This window comes from Coptis chinensis, chromosome 2 (genome assembly GCF_015680905.1).
Source record: "Coptis chinensis isolate HL-2020 chromosome 2, ASM1568090v1, whole genome shotgun sequence".
Classification (NCBI taxonomy): Eukaryota; Viridiplantae; Streptophyta; class Magnoliopsida; order Ranunculales; family Ranunculaceae; genus Coptis; species Coptis chinensis.
Genome location: NC_141457.1, coordinates 90,741,769 through 90,761,724, shown reverse-complemented (window position 1 = coordinate 90,761,724; position 19,956 = coordinate 90,741,769). Strand labels below are relative to the sequence as shown.

Below are 19,956 nucleotides of genomic sequence, written 5' to 3'. Positions count from 1 at the left end.
ACAAATTGAAAGACATAGGTCAGACATTTTCCAGTAATGTTTTTGGTCATCATTGGCTTTTTTAAGACCATCACAAGTTATGAATGAGCTGACCAAAGAAAAAATGTTTTGTGTAAAATTAGCTAGAAAAGATCTTCATATTCTTGCGGATTTTCTAAAAGTGGGAACAAGAAATCCTGATTCGTTTTACAATGATATCCCTATATAGTTTTAATTATTACGATCACGGTTAAAAAGGTATTATTTAATAACATAGTTGATGGAGGAGTAAAACTCTCTATTTGTACATTGAAATGCAAATGTTTCTCCTCTGATTTATTACATTGCTCTCTATTTTACAAACAATTGCGAGATTGCTACTTATCTGAAAGTTGGATTTTTATACTGTCCCGACCCAGCTGACCACACATGGCATAGACACCTGCCACTTAACGAGTTTGTTTAGAAGGCATTGTAATTTTAGATGTCCCACATGAAGTACACCAGCTCATTGTTTCTGAGTTCTGGTTGAGAATAGAAGTCTGAGATGGACCATCAACAACCCTATTGATTGTCTTATCCAAAAAATAAGCTATAAAATCCATACGCGTTTTCTTTGTTTCATATTGTTTACTGACTATGGTCTAAATCATAAACTAACAGTCAATATAAGGAAACCAGGAAAATAGTTGAGATGGAAGAACTGAAGAAGAAAGAATTCCTTTGTTGGAACTTGATTGAAAATGGAGACGTACGTTAATGAAATTGGATTTTTTTGCTAATTGAGTAGATGGTGTAATTAATTTTGTATAACGAAAATGAATCCAAGGGCCCTTCAATACTTCTCTTGTTTTCATTGAAAAATAGGAAGCATTCTGTTTCTAGTGTAGTACTTCTTCAGTTCTTCTCATGTTTTCTTTTGAAAATAGGAAGCTTTCTGTTTTCGTAGAGTAGCTTTAATCTTTCCCGTAGACCATTTTTTGATATGTTACAAAAAAAATTCCACAGGAACGAGCCCACATTTTCAAATAATTTATCCCTAGCCATATGGTAGGCAATAGGCTTCAATGATCTACAGGGAATTCCAGTCAGAATGACAACGCTGTGTATATCTACCTAAATTCAAATAGAGGAATTTGCAATTTCATTTTACTTCAATGAAAAGGAATCATGGAAAACTAATATATAAGTCATTCTTAATACTTTTTTTTTCCCCCCGATGTTATTCATTCCTAATACTAGCGTTATTCATTCCTAATACTAGCGTTTACTCAACTTTGTATGAAAGAGAAAGCACTACTTGAAAAGTTGCAATTGATATCAATATAATCATAATCCACAATTTTTTCCTTGTTTTTCGTTTTGCGAAAATATAGTAATCAAAATCTTATATCTTTAAAAGAGTTGTATATAAGAGTTGGTTCCAAGTATCAGGAACACCAGCAAGACACCAATGACTGCAATCCATAATAGCGTGCCCACCAATACCATAAGCTGAAGGGTGACCATCTACTCTTAGTTGTGAAAGTGTAGTCACGTCAAGCAAAGAGACCGGTTTTGACATGGTGCTCAACACTTTCTTCACCACTGTCTCTGCGGGATGTGGACCAGCTGGATATGTAGAACCTTTTAACGGCACTTCTTGGGCATAACAATTTTGGGCTTCTGGATCATCCCAATCCGCGGAGCTGATATCATAAACAGAAACAGAATAATGAAGAGTAGTGAGCTTTGGGCTATTTCTACAATTCAAATCTTATAACTTCAATAATGTAACACTGAATCACTGATGCTAAGGTGAAACCAGACGCAAATACAGATCGGTTCAAAGGTAAAACCCGAAGAATATGCTAGAGCTGAACGATAGCCCAACATAGTCTTTGAAAAATGTCCAAAGCCCTATTCTTTACTCGGGCCTTAAAGGAAAAGGAACGCGTTTGAAAATCAAATGCCTTTCCTTCTGTTTCAACATCTTTTTTGCATGGCTTGTTATCAATTACTAAGTTGTATCAATCCTATTTTGCTTAGATCAATTGTCTCCACTCGTCACCTCCTTTTCGTCCACATACTCACCATCATCGGAAAACTAAAAGAGTAGTATGAAAAAGAAACATAGCAGCGGTTTATCTGGTTTTCAAAATTAACCTGTTATGATCAGGTGAAACGCCTTGGAAAAGGACTCTAGTCTTGGTAGGATCTATGTTTGAGTCCACCCATTTGGACCACGTTATCAATGCTTTCTCATAAGCAACCAAGCGATCCATGTCTTTGTATACCTTGTTTCCTTCTTGTAAGAATTGCCATCTACAAGAGTACAAGACAACATCAACTCTTTTTTAAAAATCAAGAAAATTGGTATCATTGTATCGAGAATTCGAGACTCAAGAGTAAGGATCATATATCAGATAATACAAAAATATATTTATGTTCACCGAGAAAAGGCTTACGGTTGCTTTCGTCCAGTGTGCAGCCACCAGTGCCACGTATTGAAGATCAACATGTCTGCCCTCAACCATATTTCCCCTGACTCAATAGAGTCAAGTTTTAGAACTTGACCAATTTTTTCAGTTACTATGTCAACTAGAAATGCATTACGAAAGAGCATCAGCTTAACAGCATATTCCTGCAATAAAAATAAATAAAAATATCTGGTGATTTTGCTTCGTGAATATTAACACCATCTTTCAAAAGTGTTAGTTATTCTTATTCTTTTCAAAAGTGTTCCAAACTGTGAATGGAAAAGTAAGTCACGATAGAAATTCACAACAGTTTTAACTTTTAAGTCACACACACTCCTCTGAAGGCTTTGAGTCAAGAAATGCTCCAGCATATCAGGCTATCAGCATATGTAGTGGACTAGTGGGCTTTCACTCCTTTCAACTGCTGAAGGCTTTGACGTAAGATACTTTGTTTCATAGCTAAGGCCCAGATCATAGAACCAGCTTGCTGCTGTGGGCTGTGGCCTGTGGCCTGTGGGTGCCACACGTGGGCTTACGGCTAGAAGTCACTAGGTCAAGGCGTTTAACTAAAGCTTGGCACCATCATGGATGATGGATGGAAGAGGCCCAACTGCGTCGGGTTAGAGTGATGTTTCTCACTTTTTTCTCCGACTCTTTTACTTGATCTTGTTCCAAAATTTAGTTAAAGATAAATTAAAATTAGCAGACATCGGCTAATGAGCTGAGTTCAGTCAACCTTTAGATGTTTAGAAACCATATGTTGGAAGGGTGTCCACTCCCAAAACTGCTTCCGTACTGCACTAGTAATCTCTTATGATTCTATGTAGAATGTCGAAAACGATAACGATTTGCAGTTACAATTCTTTGCCAGTTTGGAACTATGCATGGCGAAGAAAATTTCATGAAAAACAACTTACTGGGAATGTGACTGTTGAAATGGCTCCCGTGCGATATATGGTATAGTCGGAATGAGGCACAGCCGTGTGAAGCATGCATGTGAGTGATTGCCATTGATTCAGACTCAGTGAGTCACCCACAAACATAATGGTTTTCCCTTTAAGCCTTTCCAAAAAATCTTGACCATTAAACCTGTGCCATGCAAAGTTTGATGATCCAATAATTCATTAAAGGTTGATAAGGATAAAAAACAGGTGTTGTTTTCTTACGAAGTCCAAATGTCCAATAATACGAGGAGTTGAGTTGAGCAAACAATCTATTCACAGAGATAGTTTTCGGCTTTTAGAGTTTTAGCACACAAAGTCAGTTTCGGGATTTTAGCTCTATAACAATTTCAGGCAGAACTTCAATAAGTGGGTCTTCTTTCATATGAAGCTCAATGGGCCAAACTTCACCAATCATGAGTGGCCCTATGGGTATAGTTTGGATGAAAACAAAGTAATGTCGAAAAGAAAGACACCATTCTTTTGCTGGAAATAGAGATGTAGAAAAGATGGATCTCATTCTTCTCCATTCGATGGAGATGTGTTCTACATCCCCTAGATCATCCTTTCAAAGATAAACTAGCACATGCTTAAACTCTAATTCTTCATCAATTTCAATATACGATATCAAAATATACACGAACTCTAACTATATACATTATTTTTTTTCCCTCCCCCTGCGAAGGTACGATGTGATTAGCTCATAAATTTGTTTTGACACACTTGCGTCCAACAGTCTTCAATGCGGCTTATGGTCCCTATTATATAATTATATTATATACGTGATTAATCTATTATCAAGTCCAGCTGCAAATTGGGCTCTCTAACAATGATGTTTCTGTAATGGACATTGATGTAGGGCCCTACATAACAATGAGTCCACGCGATGCCTTTGCCAAATTACCAATAATATGATTATGGTATGTCGGACCAAATTATTGCATGTGATAAGGCCATAAGGAGTCTCACTTAAAGAAGTAAATTGACCTTTGCTTCAAACTATTTGACTTAAATTTCATTTACATGCGCTGAAGATTAACATGCACGAACGTATGCAATTGCAAAAACGCATGCGTGTAAGTAAGATCATATTGCCATAAGAAGCAATTCACTTTTTTATTTCAATTTCTACTTGTAATTCTTATTACGCTGTTGGTGTTCAAAACACAAAATTTAATTTTTGGGCCGTTCTACGGTTACAGCTTGGCCTCTTTTAAAGTTCGTTATGCTAAGTTTGCAAACTGATCTTTCTTGCGATAGCCCTAATGAGCGCTTCTAATCATACTCTCTATAAGTCTCTTGTCTATAAGTCTCTTGGGACTTCATTTACTAAGTGGCATCCAAATCTCATTTTCTGTTTCCAAAAATTAAAAAACAAATATAAAAACGAAATAATAATTAATAACTTACCTAATTAAATAACTAAAATCATAAATAGTAACAAATAAATAAAAAAAACTTACTAATATTTTCACAAATAAAAAAAAAACAATCTTACTTAACTCCAAAAAAAATTGAATAAAGTTAATTAATTTTTTTTTTCTATTGCATCTTCATCTTTAGTCACACTATTTTCATATTCAAAGCATTCATTTTCAACTATCTTTCTTCATACATTAGCTCAAGTCAATCGATAGAGAATATACAATTTTTTTTTTCTCTATTCAAAATTAATATAAACTAAAGTGATAAAAAGTGAAACTTTGTAACAAGAAAGAAATAAAGGATTGACAATTAAAAAAAGTGAATTTTTTGGGCGTTAATTTTTTTAGGAGTTGGTTTTTTCTTTTTTGTTTTGTTTGATGAAATATGGGTAAGTTTTTTGTTATTTATTTGTTACTATATAGAATTTTAACTAATTAATTGGATAATTTATTAGTTATTTATTTGTTTCTATTTTTGTTTTTTTATTTTTAGAAAGAGAAATATAATTTTGGCCATTTAATATATAGAGTCTCTAGGGAGTTATTAAGGGAATATAAATAGATTTTTTGTGGTCCTAATTTACTTGGTTCCCAAACCCATTTTGATGTTAATCAGTTTGACAGAGACAGTGTACCAAAGTTGTCAGCCCGGCTGATTTTAACCTTAAGGGTAGAACGTATAACTGTAAAAGTGTAGAACATAAAACACTTTGATTCTAGTATCTTTTCGTGGGCCAGACTGCCAGAGTCATCAGAAGAATATTTTTAGTAGAACATAAATGCAATATGTAACTTGGAACCTACTGATTGTTGTCATCTTTTAATATAAGAACGCAGTGTGTTTTCGTCGGGATTTTTATTGAACGTCCAGCATCATCCAACGATAAACACTGCACTCTCAAAGGTTTTCGAGGGTCGGGAGCCTATAGGACTGACCTGCGACCTTCTACCTATCGAACCACCTAGCTAAAAACATTCGTAGTATAGTACTGATTTTCCGACCATGTTTGTTTTTTGAATAAGTTTTTGGGATTAGGCAGACCTCTATGGCTCTATCTGTATTAAGTTCTTATATAAACTTGACCTTTTTTATCCTCTCTACAACAAATATCAGTATGTTGTAGAGGAAGAACAAAATAAAACACATCATTTACATTTTGAATAAGTTTCTGGACCATGTTAACACTTGATAAAATCACATATAACGCACATGAAAGTTTTACAAGAGATCGAATATTTAAAAAGCAGCAACAAAAGTACCTTGGCAATTCGCAGGCAGTAGGCTTCCACTTGTACTTGAGATATTGTTTGTCCGGACGACTATTCCTTACGCAATCAAATTGCTTCTCAAAAAAAGGACACTGCGAAGAATCATATAGAGGATAAGTTGCATCATAAATCCAACTTCCTTCAAACAAATTACAGCCATCTGTTTGCAATCTGCCTATACTATGAACATGTTCTCCACATAATAGAAAAACGATTATTAGAACAAGAGAGAGAAGAGAACAAGAGGCATGAAAGCCGCACAACCCCATTGTTGAAAAAAAAAATAATAATTCAAGAAAAGAAGAAGAGAGATAGTATTTGTAGAAGTCACAAGAGACGGAGGTTTAAAAACCAAGTAGGAAGATATTGGGTTAGAAAGTGACTTCTAGCTAAAATGGAAATGTTATACTGTTCGTGGTAGTTATACTGTAAACATTCCAAAGATGGTAGGGAATTATTAGTTGATTTAGTAGTAATTGTTCCCTAATTATTTGATAGAACTTTGTTCATAAATGGAATGGTAAAAATATAGAATGAAACAGCCATTGGAATGTAGACCACAGGATATACAGATGAGGACTGAATATTGAAGAAAAAGAGATTCACATCACAGGACTACAGATAAGAAAAGCTCTCTTCACAACCTGAAAATATTTTGTCTTTATTTTCTTGTCTTGGGTTATGACTTATGAGTGTAAAGCTGATAATAAGAACGTTTTTGCAACTTGTATCTATTATAGAAGTTTAGAAAAACTGAAAGTTTAATCACTGCCACTATAAATGAGCGTTGGCTATGACTCCATTGAAAATTCGAAACTTCTTTGAAATGGGTCCATCATTTTGAGAAAATAAATTTCCTCGCTAAAAAAAAGAAAAAAGAAAAGAAAAACATCAGTTTATCATCATGTAAATATCTAAGGACAGTTTAGAGTGGTCAATTTGGTTCGCTAAAACAATTTTACTTTGTAAGAATTGGCCGAGGTTATTTTTGAATTTTACATGACGTTTTAGTGTTTTACAGCTTCAAAAGACTGAAATGAGAGCCCATGCGATGATGGCTATGCAAAAAGATTATTCACAAATCTACTTTGCATAGTGATCTGCCCAATAGCAGGCAATTGGATGATTTTGCATTTAGTTTGACTCCCTTTATATTAGCGCTCCTTTTCCCTCCTATTACAACCATAATCATATTTTTACTATAGTGAGTGATTTCGACGAAATATTTGGAATTCCGCCGAATATTTCAATTTTTGAAATATTTGAAATTCCAAATTAAAAATCGAAAAAATCTAAATTTCAAAATATTCTCGGAATATAACGGAATAAAGACTGGAATTCTGGTTTTTGGATTTGTCAGAATTTCAGAAATTCCGAAATCTTAAACTATGATTTTAACCGCCCTTGCATTCCTTTCCAATAGAAAAGAGTTTATTATTATTATTATTATTATTTTAATTTTTACAATAATATATTTTATTAGATATCCAAAATAAATCCTACAAATAATTTATAGAGGTTAAGCGCACAACTTGAGCATTGTCAAAGCATCAGTTGACATTTATTTGAGAGGCACAAATTTTCTTTTTTCCTTTATGTTAGAAAAACTATTGTAGTAATCAAAAGCTAAGTTCTTTTGAGAACTGCATACAGGATTTGGTTCCAAGTATCAGGAACACCAGCAAGACACCAATGGCTGCAATCCATACCCCTATGTCCACGATTACTATAACCTGAAGGATGACCATCTATTCTTAGTTGTGAGAGAGTAGTGATATCGAGCAAATAGACCCGTTTTTTCATAGTGCTCAAGACTTTCTTTGCTACTGTTTCTGCTGGGTGTGGACCTGCTTGATATTTTGAACCTTTTAGTGGTTCTTGTTGGGCAAAACAGTTTTGGGCCTTCGGATTTTTCCATTCTGCAGAACTGGTGTCACAAAGACAAGTAAAATAAAACGAAGTGAGAAAAGTACGGGGAATATGAGAACATATTTTCTATACTTCTATCTTCTATGATCAAAATCTGAATCTACACAAATTTGATGAAAATTTTACACCAACACCCACTTAAGTTTTGACATCCAGGTGCAAATGTAATTAAGACCAAGGCCAAAAGTTTCGGGATTTGAAGATATTTTCGGACCGTCCTAAAACCGATACATATCGGAAAAATAAAAAAATCGGATTGATATATCATTTTTGTCCATTTTGATGATAATATTCAAAAAAATCGAAAAATCAAGATATTTCGGAAATATCATTGATATATAACAATATATATCAGGATATATCGGTCAACAGTCAACAAAATCGGTCAAAAGTCAAACTGTCCAACCAAGGCAAACGTTATATATCGAATATATTAGAATATATTGCCAACATATATCTTTATATCGGTTTTACCAATATAAAACCGATATATATCGGTTTAAAATTAATTTAATTTTTAGAGCCGATATTTCAAATGTTTCAAAGTCGGTAGAATGAAAAAATGATAAATATCAACAAAAAATCGATTTTTCGACCGATATTTTCGGCCCTGATTAAGACCAAAGGCAAATATTTTGATATATACATCCAATATATCACAATATATCTATATCGAGTATCTAAAAAACCGAAATATATTAACTATATTTCAAAAATATCGGCATTATTTTGGTCCCCGATTAAGACCAGATCCTCTCTAAATCAATAATTATGGATGGCTCTTCTTTTAACTGGATTTGATGCTGGTTGGTAGGGGTGTAAAATGGGCCGGGCTGGCCCAGGCCCCTTATGCTATGAGGGTCGGGCCTGTGAGGGCCAACACTTGAATTATCTGACCCTTGCCTCACCTCCCCCTTTAGAAAAGCGTGGGCGGGCCCGAGGGGCGGGTCTATGGGCGGGTGCACAACTTGTCAATTATTTAAAACTCTTGAATGCAACTTGTTCGGGACTTCATTAACATATTTGGTTTTATCGATTTCATTAACCGATTAACATATTCATTACAAAAAATTCTTGAAAACCTATCAAACTTCATTAACATATACAATAAAATATATGAATATATTATATAGGATAGAGATATATCCATATAATCTTTTACTATATCCTATATAATATATTCACATATTCTAACAATATATTCATTACAAGAGAGAGAACCTTCATCAAGGACATGTTCATACTTCAAACAAATCCAAAAGCAGGTTTGCAAAACAACAAGAGAATTGTTTAAATGCATCATTAAGCTTCATAGTATTCTCTGTACTTGATTCTTGATCACAACTTATATTTGCTTTAGTCTTCAAATATTTGCAAAGCAAAAGGATAAATATTTACAGTTAGAGGGCCTTAATACGGGCTTTGTGAGGGCTTTAGAGGGTCGGGCTGAGGGCCGCCCTCATGTTTCCATATCTAGGCCCTTACCCTCCCCTCAAAACATGAGGGTCGGGCCGGCCCTGCCCTCAAATTGCATGCGGGCTTAAATTTGAGGGCTTTTTTTGTCTATGGGCCAGGTCGGGTCGGGCGGGCCGAGGGATTGAGGGCCGTTTTTACACCCCTACTGGTTGGTACCTAGAAATGGGCAAAAGCCAAAATTGCCCCAACCCCATGTAAAAGAGGACCGGCCAAGATAAGCCAAAGGGGTAAACCCTATAAAATCCACGGTGTTGGTTGGGTCGGGCACATGTTGCATTCCACATTTTTCATTTTTGTGTGTGGGTTACTTCATAGCATCACTTTTAAAAATGGCGTGGTATTGGCACTCCACTTTATGGCACCCATTTGTCAAAAAGTAAAACAATAATAGTTATTTCTTATATATCTATTTACACCCCCACATGCCTATAGTTTTACGGCATCGGGTTGCCGCGAGATCTCATATCCCATGACAGACAGTTGCCGCGAGATTGCACAATCTACGGCATTGGGTTGCAGCGAGATCCCATATCCCACGGTAGGCAGTTGCCATGGAACATTTTTTTTTTGTGTTTTTTGTTTTTTTTCACTTTAAATTTTGCGTATTTAACACACACGATATATGGATATCTCATTTTCTTCTTTTAAACTTCTTTATACACTCCAAGAATAACACCAAAACCATGACAAAAAAAATGTACAATCGAGACATAATTTTGCTATCCCGCGGCAAATATTTTCATATGATATAAGAAAATTTTGTCATTAAATTAATGAAGAAGAGTTTTGATAATTAACACAAGCAAAAAACTCAATTTTAGTGAACACAACCATCTTGTGGCAACTAACTTTTTACAGTGGCTATTAAAAAAAATTAAAAGAAAAAAGGACTCACGGCAATCACCTTCCGTGAGATATGGGATATCGCGGCAACCCGATGCCGTAGATTATGCGATCTCACAGCAACTTTTTACCGTGAGTGCTTTTTATGTGATTAATGGAGGGGTACTAGTACCTTTGAATTGGTCAAAGGGGTGCCAATTCCATTTAATGGGGTGTCAATACCGCGACAACATTTTTATATACACATTATAGCCACATTGTAAATTAATCCAAACAACATTATAGACTTAAAAGTTGAATTAATGGCTGATTTTTAGTAGATATGATCTCCCTACCATGGAGAACATGCTCACAAACATTCAGCTCATTCAAAGAAGTCTAACATTAGAACATGCTTACAAAACTTTTAGACCATTAGATGAATAATTAAAAAATGAACACAAATGAACACTAATTTAAACATGGTTAGACATATCCAAATATTATGATTTTTTGTGAGAATGATCTTCATTCATTTGTCGGGAGATCATCTCTACAAAAAACTAGACCTTAATTCATTTGTATGTCGAAAATGTGGCTATAATGTGCGCACTATATATATAAGGATAAAGCCACTTCCGAGCCACTCCATCAACTTACAAATTGAATTAAGACCCGATTTTTTGTGGATATGATCTTCTCACAATAGATAGCTTGCCCATAAAACTTTATCTTATTTGGATATGTCCAATCTTGCAAAAACTAGTGTTCAATTTTGAACATTTATCTAACGGTCCAGAATTTTTCAATTTCATAATAACATTTGATTAGGTTAGATATATTTAAATTAGCCAAAATTTAGTAGGTATGTTATTCATGGTGGGGAGATCATATCTACAAAATATTGCCCTTAATTCAACTGATAGGATGAGATATAACTTTGTACATTTTGGGAGTGGTTCTATCCCTATATATAAGTTATTCTCATTAGAGTCACTCCCAAAACGTATAAAGTCATATCTCATCCTACCAATTGAATTAAGAACTGATATTTTGTAGATATAATCTCCCCACTATGAATAACATGCCTATCAAATTTCGGCTCATTCAAATATGTCTAACCTAATCAAATGTTATTATGAAATCGAAAAATTTTAGACCGTTAGATAAACGTTCAAAATTGAACACTAGTTTTCGTAGGATGAAATTTTATGGGCATGCTATCCATTGTGAGAAGATCATATCCACAAAAAATTGGGTCTTAATTCAATTTGTAAGTCATGGAGTAGTTCCAAAGTGACTCTATCCCTCCCTATATATATTATTTTATATTATTATTATAATCATTTTTTGTTAGGCACTTTATTAGTAAGCAATTCTACAAAGGAAGCAACCGCTATGGAGGGGGTACTGGGTAGGCAATGAGAGGAACCGGAATTGGGAATGGCCAATGCTCATATATATTCACTAGAAGCTAACAGTCATGTACTTACGTACCTGTTGTGATCCGGTGAGATGCCTTGGAAAAGAACTCTAGTTTTTGTGGGATCAACTTTTGTATCAACCCAATTAGCCCATGTTTTCAATGCTTTCTCATAAGCAACCAAGCGATCCATGTCTTTATACACCTTCTTTCCTTCTTGAATATAGTCCCATCTGTAAAACACATGGATATCAACATTTTTATTTAATCTTTTTATTTTATATTATTTTTGTTTATTTTATCAACATTTTTGTTTATATATAATCTCAACATAATTATAAATTGTTGAAGTATGTAGTGTCGGTCTCACACATTCTATAAGTGTGAGACCGTACCTTATTTAACTTGTTGCTATTTAGGTTATTCCATCTCTAGTATAAATATATGTATTGTAGGTTAGGGTAAATATACTCTAAACCCTACCTTCTTCTTGTGCCTCCATCCTTTCTTCTTCTTCTTCTTCTACACACTCAATCCCTTTAACCTAACAAACTAACCACCATATGTATCTCCTAGCATAAATAACATGGTGTCGGAGCCGACTTTGTTTAGAGAATGCTAGGAGAGAGATCCTCAGTTTCAAGGTTCCAGTTTTAGTATTAGTTGGTGTCTTAGTATTGTTTCGCTTCCGCAATCTCTCGGTATTGATAAAGAGGAGATGTCTGTCTCCCAGTTTTGCAGTTTCGTATTCTTTTTCATCAAGTGAGTTTTTCTTCTCTTTACAATGAGTGATGTTGTTCCAAAATCCGATGAATTGGTAATCGTCTGTTTTTCTCTGTTGGTATGACCTCTGTCAAATTGGAGGGTGTTGCCAATTACCTTCAATGGGCGAGAGGCATTCTTGTTTATCTTCTTGGAAAAGGTAAGGAAAATCATCGGCGGAGATCCCCGGATGATAAAGGAAAGACAACACGGACAAAAGATGACACCTTGGTTAAGAATTTCTGTGGAATACTATGGAGAAAGATGTTTGTAATACTGTGCGGTTTTTTAAAACCTCGAAGGAGATTTGGGAGTATCTACAAGAATCATACTCTCAATCTTAGAATACTTCTCGTATCTTTCAGTTGTATGAGAACATCTTTGATCTCACTCAAGGAGGTATGTCTATCTCACGAATATTACAATTCTCTTAAGTAGGAAGTGGGAAGAACTGAATATATATCACCCACTTACTACAGACATAAATCAGTTGAAGAAACAAAGAGAGGAATTTCGAGTCTCCAAATTCCTATCTGGGCTACGTCCCGAGTTTGCTAATGTGAAAGCCCAAGTTCAAGCTGAATCTAAGCTCCTACTGCATGCGAGGCTTACTCTCGTTTGTCTCATATTACTGCACCTCCTCCAAGGCACAATGACAATGCGGCTTTATTGATCCCTCCAAGCGGTAATAACAACCCCTCTTCTGGTCGTGGTAATGGCGGTAGAGGGAGGTAGAGGGTTAGTGGTGGTTAGGGGGGGGTGGTGGGTACCCGCGGAGTGACCGTGGTCGTGGTATTGGCAGTTTTGAGCCTTGTGAGCATTGTGGGCGCACAAATCATAGTGCTGATTTTTGTTGGGATATAACAGGACACCCACCTTTGCACAAAGCCAACAATGCCACAGTAGTTGATCAGAAAGTGACCGATTTTCAATGAGTTCAAGAAGACTTTGCAGCCACGATGGCGGCGGATATAAGCTATTCCCAGTTCATCGAGTTTGTCCGACTACCCCACTGCGACCCTAGCCGATTCAGGTAAAACATGTCTTCATACAAGTGGTAACAACTCTTGGGTTATTGACTCAGGAGCTTCTGATCATATATATGACAGGTAATCCCCAGTTGTTTTCTAGTCTTGTGTATACTCACACACCATCATATGTCACATTAGCAAATGGGGCTAAGGCTAGTATTCTTGGTCTGGGTACTATTCAGTTAAGTCGTAATATATCACTTGTCTAAGTCTTGCTTATTCGAAATTTCCCCTTTAATCTATTGTCTGTTCATCATCTCACCCAATCTCTTTACTGTAATGTCATGTTTTCTTCCACTCATGTTGTGTTTCAGGATCTACAGACAAAGACACTAGTTGGTGGGGGGTATGAGCATGGGGGCATCTATTACTTTCAAGATGATTATGGGCACTCTCACCAGAAGCAGGCTCTTACAGTCTCAGTCTTTCCTGTTCAGTGTAATAGACGTCTTGTGCATCTTCCTCTGGCTAGTTTGCGAAGTTTAGTTCCCAGTATTTCTTCTAGTATTCAGTCTTTAGGTTGTGAGGTTTGTGAGTTAGCTAAACATCGTCGTGCTACATACAAAACTAGGTTAAATAAGTGTTCTAGTGCTCCTTTTCAGTTAGTCCATTCAGATGTCTGGGGTCCTTGTAGAACCACTGGCCTTTTTGGAGCCAAGTATTTTATTACATTTATAGATGATTTTTCTCGTGTTTGTTGGGTCTATATTATGGAAAATCGTTCTCAAGTATTCTCTATTTTTCAAAATTTTATACTGAGATTACTAATTAGTATTCTGCACACATGCATATTTTTCGAACTGATAATGCCAAAGACTATACCTCTACAATATTCCAGAGTTTATTAGATGACCATGGCATTACACATCAAACCTCCTGTGTGGATACACCTCAACAAAATGGGGTTGCTGAGAGAAAGAACAGACCCATTCTTGAAGTCGCCCGATGCTTAATGTTTCAAACAAATCTCCCAAAGTTTTATTGGGCAAAGGCAGTCCTTACTGCCACATATTTGATTAATCGTATGCCCTCTTTAGTATTAGGAGGAAAAACACCATACTCTGTTCTTTTTCCTGGTCAATCTTCTTTCCATCTACCCCCTCGGATTTTTGGTTGTGTCTGCTTTGTTCATAATCTTAAGCCAAGTTGTGATAAGTTAGACTCTCGTGCTATTAAGTGTGTTTTCCTTGGGTATTCACGTACACAGAAAGGGTACAAGTGTTATAGTCCTCATCTGCGCAAATCATTTGTCTGTGCTGATGTTACCTTTTTTGAAGATGTCCCGTTTTACTCTTCAAAAGGGAAGATGTCCTCTGAACCATTTGATGATTGTGTTATGCCATCTGGTGGTGCTGGATATGATCTTGGTGAAAATGAGGGAGCGAGTGAAGAAGGAGCTACTGCTTCAATCGATAGCCTTCCAGGCCTTGAGTGCCTAATACCTTCGATTGCCATTCCAGTTTGAGGCCGAAAGTTCAATCTCGCTCCGCTGCCTCACCTCTTTCCAATGTGGTGCGTGGATCCTATTGCCATTCCATCGACCTTGATGTTCGATTGCACTCCAAACCTTGAACGTCCACCGCCCGGTATCGTCTTCCTAGTAAGTATGCTCGATATTCTATTTCTAAGTATGTTTCCCCGATCATTTACCACCATCTGTCAAGTCTTTTTGCTACGTCCTTGTTGTCGTCTCTGTCTGTCTAACTTCTGGGGATGCTCTATCTCATCCTGGCTGGAAGCAAGCAATGGACGAGGAGTTGAGTGCCTTGTATTCTAATGACACTTGGGTTCTTACAGATCTTCCTTCTGGGAAGAAAGCAGTTGCTTGTAAGTGGGTTTTCACTATTAAGCATAATCCGGATGATACTATTTCTCGTTTAAAGGCTCGTCTGGTTGCAAAAGGCTTTACCCAGACATATGGTATTAATTACTCTGAGACGTTTTCTCCGGTTGCAAAGCTCGCCTCTGTGCGTATTGTGATTTCTCTTGCCGTTCATCATCATTGGCCTCTGTTTCAGTTGGATGTTAAGAATACCTTTTTACATGGCAATCTTCTGGAGGAAATATATATGGTTCAACCTCCTGGTTTTGTTGCTCAAAGGGGGAAAGTCTGTCGATTAAAGAAGTCTCTTTATGGGCTCAAGCAGTCTCCTAGAGCTTGGTTTGCGAAGTTTAGTCAGTTTTTGATGGCTAATGGAATGACTAGGTGTGAATATGATCATTCCGTGTTTTACCGAAAGACCCAGCAAGAAATTATTGTCTTAGTTGTGTATGTTGATGATATCATTGTCACGAGGTCCGACAAAGCGAGGGGTATTGATCGACTTAAAGTCAATCTCTTAAGGCGGTTCGGACCAAAGATCTAGGAGAACTGAAGTATTTCTTACATTGAAGTTACGGGTTCCTGGTGAAATTCATCTCTCACAGAGAAAGTATGTATTAGACCTGCTCAGTGAGACAGGTAATTTAGGAGCTCGCCCAGTAGAGACTCCTATGGATTCGAACGACAAACTCCAGTCGGATGTTGGAGAGATGTATGCCGATATTGAGGGATACCGTAGATTGGTGGGAAAGCTGATCTATGCTACTATTACTCGCCTCGATATCTCCTTTGCAATCAGTGTAGTATCTCAGTATATGCATGCACCACGGATTCCTCACTACCAGGCAATTATTCGTATTCTGAGGTATTTGAAAGGTTCTCCTGGTCGTGGATTGGTCTATCGTTCTAATGGAAATTTTGATGTTGTTGGATATTTAGATGCCGACTATGCGGGGATCGGTTTGGATAGGCGTTCCACCTTTGGGTATTGTACTTTCCTTTGTGAAAATTTGGTGGCATGGAAGAGTAAAAAAAAGCAAAGCGGTTGTGTCAAAGTCTAGTGCAGAGGTGAGTATAGAGCTATGGCTCAAGGGACTGAGTGAGTTAATGTGGATTCGTAATCCGCTACATGAGTTAGGTTTTGAGGTACTGACTACGATCCCTCTTCATTGTGACAATCAGGCGACCATTCATATCGCTTCTAATCCAAGTATTTCATGAGAGAACTAAGCACATAGAGGTAGATTGTCATTATGTCGGACATAAGGTTGAAACAAAGGAGATAAGTACTCTTATGTGGCTTCTCGAGATCGGGATTAGGCGATATCTTCACCAAACCAGTGATTCGTCCAGTTCTGAGTTATATTGGTAACAAGCTGGGCATGAGCGATATCTATGCTCCAGCTTGAAGGGGGGTGTTGAAGTATGTAGTGTCGGTCTCACACATTCTATAAGTGTGAGATCGTACCTTATTTAACTTGTTGCTATTTAGGTTATTCCATCTCTAGTATAAATATATGTATTGTAGGTTAGGGTAAATATACTCTAAACCCTACCTTCTTCTTGTGCCTCCATCCTTTCTTCTTCTTCTTCTACACACTCAATCCCTTTAACCTAACAAGCTAGCCACCATATGTATTTCCTAGCATAAATAACATAAATAGTTAATTAGAAATGTATATGTGGAATTGTGGAAGTGCTTACGGTTGCTTTCGTCCACTGTGACGCCACCAATGCCATGTGTTGAAGATCACCATGTCTGACCTTAGCCAAACTTTGCCATAACCAATTGAGTCCAATTTTAAAACCCGCCCAATCTTCTCAGTAACTATGTCAACTAGAAACCCAGTGCGAAAAAGCACAAACTTAACACCGTAGCCCTGCAATGAGCAAGTTAAAAATATAACTTGGATGAATCAGATGACTCCTGACCACACCAAGGAATGAATTTACAAGGAACAAAAATGCGGTTGTGACAATATTGGTGTACATTGTACAACCATCGCAGTATTTCACAGAGTTTGGCGAAATATTTTGGTTTTGCAGGCTGCTGAAACCACACATGTTTTAAATTTTGATACTAGTATTTTAGTGTTTATTAAAGTATCTGCATCTCAATAGTTTTAATTATGTCCAAATTTTGGATTTCAGCTATTTCAAAATTTTGAACCCTCACTTGTTTTGCAAAAGAGCTCATCAAGGTATGTAGCGCCTTCTAAGGATCAAAATCAATAGACTACTATGAAGCAAAAAAGAAGCAAGCTGATCCAAGAGCGTGATTCAGGAGAAGTAAAGTCTACGCTAACAATGATGAAGAAAGTAAAGTCGTTACTCAAAAACAAAAAGATGAGAAATCTTGAAGACTACTCCAAAAAAAATTTGAATGATACTTTGGGACTCACTTATGTGTGTTGTGCTTGCAAAGGTTTCTTTTGCAACTATGAGAAAGTGCAGACTCATCTTAGGAAGGATCATCCTAAGATTGTTAAAGAAATCATGACTAGGAAGTATGACTACTATCTCTACTTTCTTAGGTTCGATTGTAGAACGATTAGTATGTTATTATGTATGTTAGGCTTGAAGCCTGTCGGTATAGAGTCCTTGTATAACAACCCCAATTTTTAAACAACATAAATTACATTATTTGAATTGAAAATAACTATTATATTATGAAGTCTAGCTTATTCTGGAATTTGTTTGGCTATTGTTGATTTTTCAATTTTTTTTTTTACTTGAATTGTTTGTTAGAACTTGTGTGGGTATTTTAGAATTATTTTTGACTTGAAACCATTGTTAAAATGTACCCATTCATATAGGTATGAACCTTGGGTGTTTTTAGACCCATTTGAGGCTCATAGGTTAACTTAAACATACTTAAAACATTGAATAAACAATACCTGCGAATTTTCTCTGTAAAAATATTATTATTCATAAACAAAACCCTAGCCTCCATTAAAAAGAATATTTTTGATTGAAAGAAATAAAAAGAAGGGGAAAAAAAAAGAAAAGGGATTGGAGAAAAAGAAGCATGTGTATTCTTTTACAAATTCAATTTCAGGTGAGTAGACATATTTTTATCAAAAAAATATATAAATCATTTTTCTGTGATTTTTATCTTGTTTGCTTCATAATTATTTTATCATCATTTTATAAAAGTTTCATCTTTAATTATGAACGTTTGATATTTGTTTTGTAATTTTAATTGTTGTTTGGAACGGTGATATGTTTGCAGAATTCTGCACAAGTACTGACTTGTGACTTGAATTCGACTAATTAGATGATGTAACTAGTTTTTTTGACAAAACTAAACAATTTTAGTTCTCTGAATCATCTTGCATTTCCAATTGGCCTTGATTGATTCCAGTTTATATTCTATTTGATGTGAATTTTACAAGAAAGTGCATCAGAAAATTTAATAGCAGAATTTAAGTTGTTGGGTTTGTTCCATCACATAGTTTAGGGTACATACTAAACGAATTAGTGTTTAAGAATTTTTGTATTGAAATGGATTTTCTGTCTAATTTCATAATGGTATAATTGATTCAAAACTTTGATTATATAATTCTCTAGAATTTTTAGAATAGACAAAGGTCAAACTGTCCTAACCAATTTCTCATGCATAGAACAATATACGTAACTTATTAGTGTAGGCTTTAGTTGTACAAGAAAAAATATATAATGATCATGCAATTTGTATCATATTAATATTTCAAATAAATGTGTATTGATTGGAGGAGTAATTATTTTATTTGTCTAAAGAGTTCTATTATATGTATTAGAATAAAAGTTGCATGTATAATTGTTTGATGAATATTGTATGTATGGAGCGTATATTGGTAGCTAAAGATTTAGCGTGGTATTATGCAATAATATATATTAGCACTGATAGACTTTGACTTTGATAATGTAGCTGATAAGAACTACGAATGCTTGATTCCAATCTTGAAAGATTTTGATACGTAGGCAGCTTTGAGCAAAAGTGCAGCCACTATACTATACTATATTATATGTTATATATTAGTTATTGTGATAACTATATGTGAACAATGTTACTACTTAATTGTGTACGTAATTGTGGTTGTTTAAAATGTATTCACGAGACATTTAACTAATGCGTTATTCCTGATTGAACCTTTTAATATCTATTATTTATATAATTGATAATGAGATGAGTTGATTAGTTATTCTATTTGGAATATTTAGTAATGAATTATTGTTTGAGATGATGTTTGTTTTGTAATAAAAATATTATAATAAATGAGAACTTTTGAGTGTTAAAATCCGGTGTAAACGTGTCCGGTGAAAATTTAATGTGTCGCCCACATCTTTAAATCTTTCCATGCCTCTTTGATAAAAAGAAATGAAAAAAAATGTTTATGACTAATGATGAGCCGCCTTAGAGAGGAACTAAGGCATTTGCCTTGCGGGTTGGATATATTCCTTAAATGTATGAGAATGTAGGTCTGGATTTCTTGAATGTGGTGGGAATGACTTAAGGTATTCATTGAATGTGCCATGAATGACCTATTAGTGTTATAATGGGTATTCCTTGAATGTTGAATGTGGCGGGAATAACCTAAGGTATTCATTGAATGTGTCATGAATGACCTGTTAGTGTT

The 19,956-nt window shown here is 35.6% G+C and overlaps 2 protein-coding genes across 2 annotated transcripts in view; both read right to left on the bottom strand.

Annotated features, from left to right (window-relative positions):
- Positions 1-1,279: 1,279 nt before the first annotated feature.
- Positions 1,280-6,736, bottom strand: LOC147518853 (protein trichome birefringence-like 43). Its single transcript, XM_086590569.1, has 5 exons — positions 6,064-6,736; positions 3,356-3,527; positions 2,427-2,602; positions 2,125-2,283; positions 1,280-1,667 (listed from the first exon to the last, which is right to left on the bottom strand). The coding sequence occupies exons 1-5, from the start codon at positions 6,339-6,341 to the stop codon at positions 1,367-1,369; spliced, it is 1,086 nt and encodes a 361-aa protein (XP_086446695.1). The 5' UTR covers positions 6,342-6,736; the 3' UTR covers positions 1,280-1,366.
- A 914-nt stretch (positions 6,737-7,650) lies between these two features.
- LOC147518850 (protein trichome birefringence-like 43) overlaps positions 7,651-19,956 on the bottom strand; it is a 30,219-nt gene continuing 17,913 nt past the window's right edge. The window contains exons 3-5 of the mRNA XM_086590573.1: positions 17,042-17,217; positions 11,797-11,955; positions 7,651-7,999 (exon numbers count right to left, since the gene is read on the bottom strand). Coding sequence (XP_086446699.1) covers positions 7,699-7,999; positions 11,797-11,955; positions 17,042-17,217 — 636 coding nt within the window. The 3' untranslated portion in view covers positions 7,651-7,698. The remainder of the gene's footprint in view (positions 8,000-11,796; positions 11,956-17,041; positions 17,218-19,956) is intronic.

Bases quoted from the DNA above. Each gene is read 5' to 3' on its own strand.
- LOC147518853 (XM_086590569.1), bottom strand. From the start codon at position 6,341: ATGGGGTTGTGCGGCTTTCATGCCTCTTGTTCTCTTCTCTCTCTTGTT. The intron at 3,528-6,063 runs GTACTTTTGTTG...TGCATGGCACAG, and splicing joins ACTGCCTGCGAATTGCCAAG to GTTTAATGGTCAAGATTTTT. The intron at 2,284-2,426 runs GTAAGCCTTTTC...GTACTCTTGTAG, and splicing joins CACACTGGACGAAAGCAACC to ATGGCAATTCTTACAAGAAG.